General features: G+C 41.3%; 1 protein-coding gene across 1 annotated transcript; it reads left to right on the top strand.

Annotated features, from left to right (window-relative positions):
• The first annotated feature begins 465 nt into the window (after positions 1–465).
• On the top strand, positions 466–3,806 carry LOC123161769 (two-component response regulator ARR14-like). Its single transcript, XM_044579581.1, has 6 exons — positions 466–653; positions 744–896; positions 1,604–1,975; positions 2,067–2,143; positions 2,491–3,524; positions 3,621–3,806. The coding sequence occupies exons 1-5, from the start codon at positions 506–508 to the stop codon at positions 3,316–3,318; spliced, it is 1,578 nt and encodes a 525-aa protein (XP_044435516.1). The 5' UTR covers positions 466–505; the 3' UTR covers positions 3,319–3,524; positions 3,621–3,806.
• Positions 3,807–12,928: the final 9,122 nt, after the last annotated feature.

The following is a 12,928-nucleotide window of genomic DNA, read 5'->3' as shown; positions in this document are numbered from 1 at the left end:
GAAAACCAAGACTGGCTCACGAACAGATATGCTGACATTTGACAATGGACGGAAAGAAAAATAGGAAGGTTCGTGGAAGGGGAATGAAAGCATAAACGGCACTAAACAACAGACATCTATCTCCTGTAGGATATATATCTCTTTCTCTTCTTTGTAAACGATATATCTTTCTCTCTCTCCATCTCCATTCAACCGAAAAATCCGAACGTCTGCAGCGCACACACGACCAGGGAGCAGAGGGCCTTCCACCTCTGGAACGCAGGACTTCCACCCCTGTCTCCTCCTATAAATAGCCCCCTGCATCCTCTATCCCTCTCACCACCGCGGTCCTTCTCCTCTCAAATCCACATTGTTCTGTTCTTCCTATCGCGAGGAAGCCATTGTAGGAGGTTTTGGGTTGTGCTCTTGATTGTTGCGGGGTTTGTGTTGGTTACCCCCCGTTGTTTTCTAATTAGTTGTTTCTTGATGGCGTTTGCCTTGCCAGGTGAGAAGAATTTCGGAGAACATGGCGGCTATGGGTGGGGATGAAAGGCAGAGGATGGAGGCTCCGGCAGGGGACAAGTTCCCGGAGGGGCTGCACGTGCTCGCTGTGGACGACGACAGCGTCTGCCTCAAGGTACTGGAGGTCGTTCTGCGTTGCTGCAAATACAACCGTGAGTCTCTCCGCCCTAGTCCATTAGAAATTAGAATCGGAGCTAGGTGATCCTTTCTTCTTTCTGTGAGTAATCCTTGCTGCTGTACAGCAACGACCGTGACGGACGCGAAGACAGCGTTGAAGATGCTAAGGGCGGGGAAGGCAGAGTTCGACCTGGTGATCACCGACGTGCACATGCCAGGCGTGGACGGCTTCAAGCTCCTTGAGCTCATCCACCTTGAGATGGATCTGCCCGTCATCAGTACTCTCACTGCTCAACTTAAAGTCTTTTTTTCTTTCATTTTAACATGCCATGAGCTGGCAATTGTCTTCAAGAGCGTACTTTTACTACCCCGCAAAAAAAGAGAGCGTACTTTTACTCGTGAATTTTGGAGATCCAGGATATTAATTAATTAATTTTGGAGAAAGTATACAATTGCACCGCACCCATTTGCTAGGTTGGCATGAAATATACAATTCGGAAATTACCTATATTGCGTTCACATTATTAAAGGATTACTCATCTTTTTTACGGGTAAAGGATTACTCTTCTTCAATCTCCTTGAGATTATTAGTCTTGAAAACAATTTACTCTTGAGAATATATAGCATATAAAGTAGGAGTGCCACTTTTAAGTAGATACATTTAGTAGGCTAACGATAATATCCACAATCTTGCAGATTTCTTGACATTGTGCTATAGTTACTTTTTAGCCATTGTTTCTGTTTATTTCTATTGAATCTGTGAAATTTGTCCCATTTAATGTGCTTTGAAACACCAAATTTATGATAGCCATGATATTGTTTGAAAATCATGTGTAATACATTTGCTTCTCCGATTGCATGGCACATTTCAAGAACATTTGAACTTTTTCTTCCTTTAAGCATTGGGGAAAACATCATGTCCAGTTCACAGATTTTTGTGAAGTTACAAATTCCAAAGCTAAGTTACGGGCCATATGTCATGCAGTGCTATCTGTGGATTGCGACAAGAAGGCTGTGATGAAGGGCATAACACATGGGGCGTGCGACTATTTGGTGAAGCCAGCGTGCACCAATGAGCTAAAAAATATATGGCAACATGTTGAAAGGAGGAGAAATTTTGAAGCAAAAACACACATCAACAACAACAACAACAACAATGATGATGATGATGATAGAGTGCAGCCAAGGACTGCTGCCACGAGCAAGGACTCAGATAATAAGGGCAATGAAAGATATGATTCTAACGAGAACCAAGAGATCACACACGTATCCACCACCTGGAAGAAGCCAAGGGTGGTATGGACAATTGAGCTTCAGAACAAATTTCTAGAAGCTATTGACCAGATCGGCCTAGACAGTAAGACTTCATATTTTTTTGCCTCATTCATTGATACAATTCTTATATTTCTGTGATTGTTTCCACTAAGAAATTTTATTACTTTTTTTAGAGGCCGTTCCAAAAAAGATATTGGAACTAATGAAAGTGGATTACCTCACCAGAGACAGTATCGCAAGTCATCTACAGGTTTATTTTTGACCATTATCCTTATATTCACTCCCTGTGTTCCTATTTTTTTTCCATTCTAACATTTTTTCATAGATAAGTGCAAGCTTTTATTTTGCGGGGAATGTACCCATGTAAGCTTTAGTAATGCACCTAACATGAAGATGTGTGTAATTACAATTAATTTTGTCCCTATAATGAGTCTTCATATACCGTGGATGCTCTACACTTTCAAGTATTTTTGTCCCTATAATGGGTCTTCTTATACAATGGATTCCCTACACTTTTTGCTGCCACATGTCTATCCTTACTTTTTCCCATGAGCGTGCTTCTCATACCTGGTTTATTTGTCTATCTTTTTATTTCAGAAGTATAGGTTGCACTTGAGAAGAGTCAAACCAAATCCAGTTGGTGATGCCTCTGAAAGACATAACTCATCCTACAACAACATGAACAACCAGGGGAGTTTCATGCGTAACCATGAACATGAAAGATGGTGTACGTCCTCTGGTCTTTTAAGTCCAAACAATTTTTCTGCAATGGGTCACTTAGCTCAGCCGGCGAACACACATAGAAACTCGTGCACGGGGTCATTCATCCATGATGGTAGAATGTATAAGTATGTCGCACCAAAACTGTCGGATGCGGGAAGATTCGCTCGCTGCATTGACCCTCCTGCCAACCTATACAACAACATACCCAATGAAACAACTTTAGATGAATTTCCTTCATATGGTTTTGGCGATTCCTATGCTGGCCGCATGCGTGGTAAGCTGGTGGAGACAAACAAAGGCAAGTTTCCAGATCCTTCATACAATTCTGCAACACATGCGACATTGACTGGTTTTCTTCATAGAGGTATAATATCTCCCATCTCATCAAATGTGAACGTAGAGGTGCAAAATGAAATAGGAACGGTCATGAGAAATGCTACATCTATGGCAGGCTTCAATGAGCAGATTGTTCCAAAAAATGCACATAGCAACCAAAGCTTCGTAGGGATGTTGAATGCCTGCGGCAGTCGTCCAGTGTCATTATCTGAGATGGTTATGGGAGGGAGCAGCAGTATACCAGTAGATGGCTTGAGTGAGCGGATGACACCATTCAACATAGCAAAAAACACAAGCTCAATCGGAATGATGTTGAATGAAAACACCGCACCTGGTAACAGTAGAATCTCAATGTCACATACATAGATGGTTAATAGTGGAAGAAATATTTCTACACTTCCAACCATCAGACAGAAAATGTCGTCGCAGTGACTGACAAGCTTGATGGCCAGGATGCAGTTAGCAATCACCCTATGCAAGTGGGTACTATTGGTCAGCATGCACTTAATGATCAGTTTAATGACATCAATGACTTCTCATGGGATGATTTTTTTCTCAACCCGCTGGATGCAGTAAGTACTTTTCTCGTTGGCTTTTATCTAGGCATTGGATATGAATTGTTGAGTTGGACATGTGTATTTAAATCAAAGTTTTCTTTCTCACTGTAGGATTTCACTATCGAGGATGATTTCATGGGTGGAGAAGAATAGTTTGTCTATTAGCCCAACCTATGCACGCGATGTTTTCTGCATGTGCGTTGGCCACTTGTACACTAATCATTTGTCTGTTCTTGCACATTGTATCATGAAATTGTGTGTACCGGTGTATTCTAGTTGGAAGCATGGTCTTACTGGGTAATCTATTTTACATGAGCTTTAGATTTTAAGTTGGTGTTGTATTTAGAGATCCTAAATGATGTTCTATTATGTTATGTCAATTGTAGTTAGTTTAATTATCTTTGTTACCATACGATGCATCTCTTTTCCGAGAGAACCTTGCAAACTAAAAAGCAGGTTACCCTATCTATGAGAAGGGCCTTAGGACCCATGCTTCAGACACACCCGAATGAAAATGTATGATCGATTTGACTGATCATACTGTTTCAATGCACCAAAACAATTAGGTGAGAATTGAGATGTGGCCGGGTATTAATTTGAGATATCATCTCCAAGACCCTCTTTTGTATTACACAGATGATATCATCTATAGCTCCAGCATCGGGAGAAAACAACAAAAACAAAACCAAGACCGGGCCACAAACAGATATGTTGACATTTGACAATGGAATGAAAACAGAAATAGGAAGTTTCGTGGAGGTGAATGAAAACAGAAAAGGCACTAAACAACAGACATCTATCTCCTGTAGGATATATATTTCTTTCTCTTCTTTGTAAACGATATATCTTTCTTTCTCTCTCTTGTTTGTAAGCAAGAGATGTAACGCATGCACAAGTATAAGAGTTTAGGGCACTACATTTTTCACGTTACCATGCTAGTAGGTAGGGTAGGGATCTGACCGCTGAGACGATGAATGTACACTCTCTCTTTGCCTGGTCAAAGGAAGTAAGAAGCAAGAGCCTCCCCGTTGTAATTAAGATGATATATTTGGAGATATATTTGGGATGCATGTATTTGATAGTCTAGGATTTGTATTCCGTCTCCTACCTTATCTCTAGGAGAGGCGTCTTGCCCTTCAAGTCTTGTACTCAATATATACTCGCCCTCAAGGCTCAATAATACATCCATCATATTCCGCCAATCCCTTCTTCCCCTTCTAACATGGTATCAGCTAACCGATCCAAACCATAGCCGCCCCCACCGCTTCCGCCCTGCGTGCTGCCCACGGGGCGGTCGGCCGTCATGGCTGCCGCCGGGAGCGCGCCGTCCGTACCTAGGGTTCGTGCGCCGGTCATGTTGACCAGCTGCCCTAGGGACACCTTTTACATATCCTTTGATCCGGATTTTCTCTCTCGCCGGTCGTTTTGATCGGCGTTTTCCTTTTGGTTTTTCAATCTAAGATCGGTTTGCATCGCTCGCTGCCGCCGTTCACCCCCGCGCACCTCTACTCCGATACCGGCGCGACCGACCGGCCTCTCCTCCGACCCGGCGGCCACGTGCGTCGAGGCAGCCCGTCACGGCCTGCCCCCGTCCGCACATTGGCTTACCCATCGCCCATCGCCCTACGCCAGCCATCGCCGCCCTGCTCCGACCGGGACTTCTTCATCATCCATCGCCTCTGCCGTATCTGTGCGGCCACATCGCCGGCTGTGGCCCCGTCGCTGGTTACCACGGGTGCACTGGCTACGGCCCAGTCGCTGGCTGTGTCGGCCTTGCCGGCTACCTTGGACCGGCTGCGTCGGACTAGTTGGCTTCATCTTGGACTCCGCCGCCTCCCCGCCTCCACCGAGCAGCGTCGCCGACCTCACGCGCGATCGGTTTGATCACCCACCGTCCGACCCACTTGGCCCGTCGGTTGCACGCGCCTCCAAAGATCCCATGAAGATTGTCCCCGAGGACATCGCGTCCCTCCACCGATCAAGCATCGGGCTGCTGCTGCATCGCCTCATCGTGCCGTAGTGTCGCCGCCCTGTTGTTCTCCCCGCCGCTGCATCGACCCGTGTGCTGCCGCTACATCACCCATTCAGGACGTAGAGTCAAGGCCCGCGGTCTACTGCCGCCCTGAGGCCGTCCTATCTAGGTAGTCCCCGTGGCTGCACCGACCCTCGTGCTGCCTCTGTGTTGCCCCATCTGGCCATAGCGAGCGTGGCACGCGGTCTTAGCCATTGCCCGAGGCCGTTGAGTGATTCCTGGATTATGGGGTCCTCGGGTGTCCGAGTTATGTAACATCGGCCAGACTGATGGGCCGTGAAGATACAAGATAGAAAGCTTTCCCCCGTGTCCGGATGGGACTCTCCTTTGCGTGGATGGCAAGCTTGATGACCGGATGTGTGGTTTCCTTTCTCTGTAAACCGACTTTGTAGAACCCTAGGCCCCTCCGGTGTGTATATAAACCGGAGGGTTTAGTCCATAGAAATCATCATAATCATACAGGCTAGACATCTAGGGTTTAGCCATCACGATCTCGAGGTAGATCAACTCTTGTAACCCCTATACTCATCAAAGTCAATCAAGCAGGAAGTAGGGTATTACCTCCATCAAGAGGGCCCGAACCTGGGTAAATGATGACTCACAAGTATAGGGGGGGGGGTCAATTGTGGCTCTTTTTGATAAGTAAGAGTGTCGAACCCAACGAGGAGCAGAAGGAGATGACAAGTGGTTTTTAGCAAGGTAATGTCTGCAAGTGCTGAAATTGTAAGTAGTGGAGTAGTTTGATAGCAAGATAATTTGTAACAAGCAAGTCACGATAGTAGTAACAGATATGCAGCAAGGTAGCACAATCCTTTTGAGGCAAAGGACAGGCCAAAAAAGTCTCTTATGATAAGCAAAGCGTTCTTGAGGGTACACGGGAATTTCATCTAGTCACTTTCATCACGTTGGTTCGATTTATGTTTGCTACTTTGATAATTTGATATGTGGGTCGACCGGTGCTTAGGTGCTGCTCTTACTTGAACAAACCTCCTACTTATGATTAACCCTCCCGCAAGCATCCGCCACTACGAGAAAAGTATTAAGAATAAATTCTAATGATAGCATTAAACTCTAGGATCCAATCGGTCCCTTACGGAATAACGCATAAATTGGGGTTTAAATTTCTGTCACTCTCGCAACCCACCATCTAATTGTTACTCCACAATGCATTCCCTTAGGTGCAAATATGGTGAAGTATCATGTAGTCGACATTCACATGACACCACTAAGGGAATCACAACATACATACTATCAAAATATCAAACATGTATCAAGTTCAAATGATTACTTGCAACATGATTTCTCCCGTGACCTCAAGAACAAAAGTAACTACTCACGAATGATAAACATGCTCACGATTAGAGGGGTATTAAATAGCATATTGGATCTGAACATATAACCTTCCACCAAATAATCCAGCATGCGTATCAAGGTATTAGGTTTACTAGAAACCGAGCAACGCAATAAGCAAGATGACATCATGTAGATATAAAGAAATCTAGCAATAAGATTAAACCCCATAGTTTTATCCTTAGCAACAACAATACAAATATTTGTCCTGTCCCCATTCTGTCACTGGGATATAGAACACTGTAAGATTGAACCTACTACTATGCACCACTCCCTCTAAAGAATTACCCATCTATCTTGACCAAAAAAGACAAATAACTCGAAAAGCATACATAGCTACTCAATTATACAATAGTATTCAACTAATAATCTGACCAGTAATCCACAATTCATAGGATGCCAACAAACACACCAAAAGAATTACCTTGGATTGATCTTGGAAGAGAACATGGTATTGAAGAGATCCAAAAATAGAGAAAAAACCCATCTAACTGAACTATGGACCCATAGGTCCTAAAGGAACTATTCACACATCATCATGGAGACAGCAAGGTTGATGAAGATGTTCCGGCAATGGCTTTCCCCTCCAAAAGAACTCGGAAATAGGGCGCCAGATGAGATATCTTCGGAACAACATCTTGCGGCGGCGATAAAATTCTCTTGGAAGCACGACTAATGGTATAGTATTTATAGGGATTTACGGCGGTGGAGTTAGACTAATGCGGTGCTCAAGGGGCCCACATGGACAGGTGGCGTGGCCACCCCTTGGATGCGCCATGTCTCCATGTGGCTGCCTCGTCGGTCCCCTCAGTGTCTCCCGAAGCTTTGAGTGTTTCTTGTTTCCGAAAAACAATCGTGTTAAATCGGCAACGTATTTTGACTTCGGTAGATATTTATTTCCCACGAAATCAAAAACAAGAAGAAAACAGGAACTGGAACTGGGAACTATATTAATACGCTAGTCCATAAAAATCATATAAAATGATATAATATATATAAATGATAATATAGCAACATGAAACAATAAAAAATATAGATATGTTTTACACATGAACCGTCCGCCGGTGCCGACGACAAACAAACCGCTACACCGAGAAAATTTAAGGAAGCCGTGCCAGTGAAGAAAACATAATGGTATGCAAGGCAGACACAAGAGAAGAATAAGACAACCTCATCATATATACCAGGACACCCCCACACACCACAACAAACAAACATACAACCGCCCCATGAATAAATGGGCCGAAGCCACTCGCTACAAGGTGAAGTCAGAGCATTCCGCTGCCAACAGTCCACCCACACACTGACGACGTACACGGCAACAAAAAATAAGCTCGGATTGGAGAACCAAACTCCTAGGTAGGTAGACAGGCCGATCAGTTGCTTCCTCTCTACTTGGAAGTTCTTGCGCCCCCAAGTATAAGGGGTTGTAGCAAGCAACAATTTCCCTTAAGTGACCTCTAGGTCTGTTAAACCAACATGAGCTAAGTGCTTACAACCATGATCAATACGTGCACACAGACAAAAAAAATCTCCTTGTGCCCCCAACAATACTAGTGAGGTTGTCAATTTCACTAGGTTTGCTAGTTTCAAATGTGGAAAGAGTTGAATGAAATAAGCAAGAAAGAAAAATTAAGGAATTAAAAGGACCTTTATTGAGATTGAACAATTTATGGAAGAAAATGGACCGGGGTCCATAGGTTGACTAGAGATGTCTCTCCAAAAGAAAACATGGTGTGGTAACAAATCATACTAGGGAAATGATTAAATTGAAATATTTTTGAGTATGACTATTCATGTAAAAATTAACATATGAGCATCCATCTATAATATTATGCCATCTATAGTTAATACACTACCCAAGACTGCTATTCAGAATCCATCTTAAAGTATTAAGTTAAAAACATAGTATTGCAATTCGTATGATGATATGAATGAGATGGTATATTGTCTTCACCTTGCGTTCAAAGTAAAAGTACACAACCAAATTTTTATCCCTAGTGGCAACAAAACAAATATAAGCCTTTTCCACTTTCTGTCACTATGTTAGCTTACTCGTACGGTTGAATCCAACTATCATACATAACTCCCTCTGATGATCAAACCCCAAAATTGGGCAAAGAAAAAGAGAGAATAGATTAAAGAGCATATATAAATAATAATTATGCAACAAAAGAACCAAATATGTCTCAAGAGAATTCATGAATAAATCTTATGATAAAGTGAAAATTCATTATACACCATAGAATACACCACCAAATTACGTCAGAGATCACAATAATGGAGTAAAAGTAAGGAATAAGGACCTTATTGAGATTGAAAACTATATGAAAGAAAATGGACCAGGGTCCATAGGTTCACTAGAGGCCTGTCTCCAGAAGAAAACATGGTGTGGTAAAAAATCATAGTTGGGCAATGATTAAATTGCAATATTTTTGAGTATGGCTATTCATGGCATGCATCTATAATACTCCCTCTGTTCCTAAATATAAGTCTTTCTAGAGATTTCAATATGGACTACATATAAATGTATGTAGACATAGTCTAGAGTCACTACTAGGGTAAACCCTAGTTGTAGCGCTTGTTTTACAGCTACTAGTAGTGCTTGTAGAAGCGCTATCAGTAAGGCGCTACAGCTAATAGGTAGCAGTAGCGCTTGTTTTCCAGCACTACTGCTATACCTAGTTAGCGGTAGCAATCGTCATGGAAAAGCGCTGCTGATAATAGTAAGTAGCAGTAGCGCTCGTCATTGAAAAGCGCTACTGCTTATTTTTCATGTATTTTTGAAAATGCAGCTTATTTTTGCTGTATTTGTATAGGTTTTATATACAGTACTTTCATCATATGATTTTATAACCATGATTAGTTAGTATATCCAATAGTGGGTGAAATGAATGTGGATTAGGTTCAAGTGGAGGCAACATGTGGTGCACATCGAAAGTACTACTAATCCAAACTAGATCAAGATCAAGTTTGGATTAGTAGTATACTTTCAACATCATCATCATCATCATATTAATTAATATAAAAACTCTTGCATCATATCATCACCAACAACACTAGCTAATAATCATCATAGTCATTACCACCAACACTATTTAATCATCATAGCCATAGTGTACTATCTAATCACCACCAACACTAGCTAATAATAATCATCATAGTCATTACCACCAACACTAACTATTTAATCATCATAGTCATAGTGTAGCACATCATCATCTTCAAACTCAGTCTAGCTAGCTAATCACTCCTGCTGCTCTCTCTCAGGTAAAATAGCATAAAACATGTGTAACACTCTTGCTTCATCATATTGGAGAACGCAGATGAACCTGTCTCCTAATTGTGGACTGCGCGTTTGATTGCTGCCCCCTAGTACTTCTCTGCTGCGATCCTTCACAATTTTGCTCCAATCTTTGACTATTAAGACTTGCTCACTTCAAGAAATGATGAATGCACTCATGTGCAATGCAGGATATCTTGGCTGTAAGCTAACCATTGTCATGTGAACTTTAGGCTCGATCCAACGAGGCACAACACTCATCAGGAGTCCCTATTGAAGAACATCGTAGTAACATACTTAGCAATGAAGTTTAGCTTAAAAAATAATGTATGCAAAAGATGCATTGAGGACAAATAGTAAAAATCTTACCATCTTTCCTAAATAGATGTGACCGTAGTTCAATACACACACTAGTGGTCACACATTTTGAGTACTAATATCTGGAAGTCCAAGAAAATAACCTATCTTGACAGTCTCAAGATCCTCAAGCCATGAAACATAATGACCTATCTCCTCGCAGTTTAGTTCAGCCCCGAGATAGTAGTAGGTGCTGTCTACCAAGCGTCAAACATGTTTGCTTGAAGGGATATAAGCTGTCAATAGAAATTAGTTGTCAACTATTTTTAAATAAACAATATAAATTACTTAATAAATATGGTTGAGAAACTCACATAATGGTAGAACTGAAGGCATCTGCACATCGACCCAGATGTCGATATTACCTTCAATTTCATCTTCCGGACGAATATCAAAGCTGATAAGCATTAGGCTCAAATGCATAAGCCTTGCATAGTGCTCTCCAATTTTTGCATTCAGAATAGGAGTAGGTGTCTACATTGTATAATTTTACGGCAAAAGTATAACCATGCTCGGTCCTCAAGTGAACTCTCTTTACCTTCATACTTTCCATAGTATTGAAACCAATCTTATCCAAGACATAAATTCTTGCATGGCAGGGGATACGCTAGTAGAATAGTAAAAAAATTAAAATTATAAGTTGAAGCAAAAGAAGCAGAAGTCATGCTTAATTACGACAAAAGACTTGTCGTCTTGACTTACTGTATCCACTTTGAAGTTCTCATCCAGCACAATGCTGAAGCGCCTACCACCAACTAGGTGAGGCCTGTCGCACAGGTCGTGCTAGTCTTTGCAGTATTTGCACATAACGAATTCTCTTTCATCGTCAGACATTTCCTATGTTCATAGTTAAAACATTAATTGAAAATAGATCGAAGGCAACTACCAGGAAGCTCAACACATATCACTATTACTCAGTATGCAACGGGTTGACTTTACGTCTGTCGAGTCTTCCTTCCTAAACTCTCATCTCATGTATATGGTGGGCACTCCCTCTCTGATATTGCGACCTTCAGTGATGGTCGCTACTCCTCCTTAGCCTAGTGCATTACAAATATCTAGTACAAGGAAAAGAAGGAGAAGCGACCCCCATGACAACATTCGGCATTCTTATTCTCTCATATATGGTGGGCACTGCCTCACCGATTTTTTGACCATCGATGATGGTCGCTACTCCTTCTTCCCCTAGTGCACAACAAAGGTCTAGCACAAAGAGAAGAAGGTGAAGCGACCCCCATGACAACACTCGGCATTCTTCTTCTCTCATATATGGTGATTGTCATGTATGGAGTCCCGCAGACTTAAGTCAACTTGAAATGTCATTTATTTCTCTTTCTAGAAAATCCGGGGCACTCGATATTTCCTACATGTTCTAGCACAAGTCATGCTTAAATTCATGGAAAAATCCGGCATGACCTTTGATAAAATAGGACATATCGAGCGCCTGAAATTTGTCGAACGGAAATGAATCAACACTCCGGCACAACATAGGCCACTCGGACTCTCCCTGCGATACAAAGATGTCCATACACATACAACGATGCATTTCAATGGTTCATATTGACAAAAAAATTTCAATATATCTTATAACCTGAACATTTCATTTGGTTAAGAAGCATAACTGAATACCCTAGTTCTACTCTATTCAACACAGAGGAGTAGAGAAGGAGGAGGTGGACTTTTAGCTCACCAACTCGGGTGTAGAGGAAGTAGAGGTAGCTCGGATGGCGATCACTCCAACGAGACACGACTCTACAAAGCCTGCATATTCCACTGAGTAAAATTTTAGATCATCAAATCTCATATAGGATTCTTTGATGACAAAGTGATAATGACATAAAATAATTAAATTTTCCAATACATTTCTATATTGAAAAACAAAACTACAAAAAAAATTCCATACCTAAATTTTCTTACTAAAATTTTTTATTACTAAAAATTTTCTTAATAAAAATTTTTATTACTAAAATTTTCAATTACTAAAACTTTTTTATATTCAAAAAACCTATTCACTAGTCTATTAAGCACTTACTATAAATAAACTAGTTCTATTAACCACTTACTATAAATAAACTAGATCTATTAACCACTTACTATAAATAAACTAGTTCTATTAACCACTTACTATAAGTAAACTAGTTCTATTAACCACTTACTAAAAAACATCCTTGTTCTAGCCCTAACACTTACCAAAAATACCTTTTTCTAATCCTAAAAATTGAAAAGACCTATACAATTACTAAAAATACCCTAGTTCTAGCCCTAACATCTGTCCATCCATCCATCTATCTATATATCCTCATAAACCTACATTTACTAAAAAACCTACATTTGATACCATCATCGAACGAAATCTATTGTATTAAAAAACCTAGATTTAATGAAAAATCTCATATA

Source organism: Triticum aestivum, chromosome 7B, assembly GCF_018294505.1.
Source record: "Triticum aestivum cultivar Chinese Spring chromosome 7B, IWGSC CS RefSeq v2.1, whole genome shotgun sequence".
Taxonomy (NCBI): Eukaryota; Viridiplantae; Streptophyta; class Magnoliopsida; order Poales; family Poaceae; genus Triticum; species Triticum aestivum.
This window is presented reverse-complemented; position numbering and strand designations above follow the sequence as displayed.

Excerpts from the sequence above, each read along its gene's own strand:
- LOC123161769 (XM_044579581.1), top strand. The coding sequence starts at position 506 with ATGGCGGCTATGGGTGGGGATGAAAGGCAGAGGATGGAGGCTCCGGCA. Across the intron at positions 654-743 it reads GCGTTGCTGCAAATACAACC|CAACGACCGTGACGGACGCG; the intron begins GTGAGTCTCTCC and ends GCTGCTGTACAG. Across the intron at positions 897-1,603 it reads GATGGATCTGCCCGTCATCA|TGCTATCTGTGGATTGCGAC; the intron begins GTACTCTCACTG and ends TATGTCATGCAG.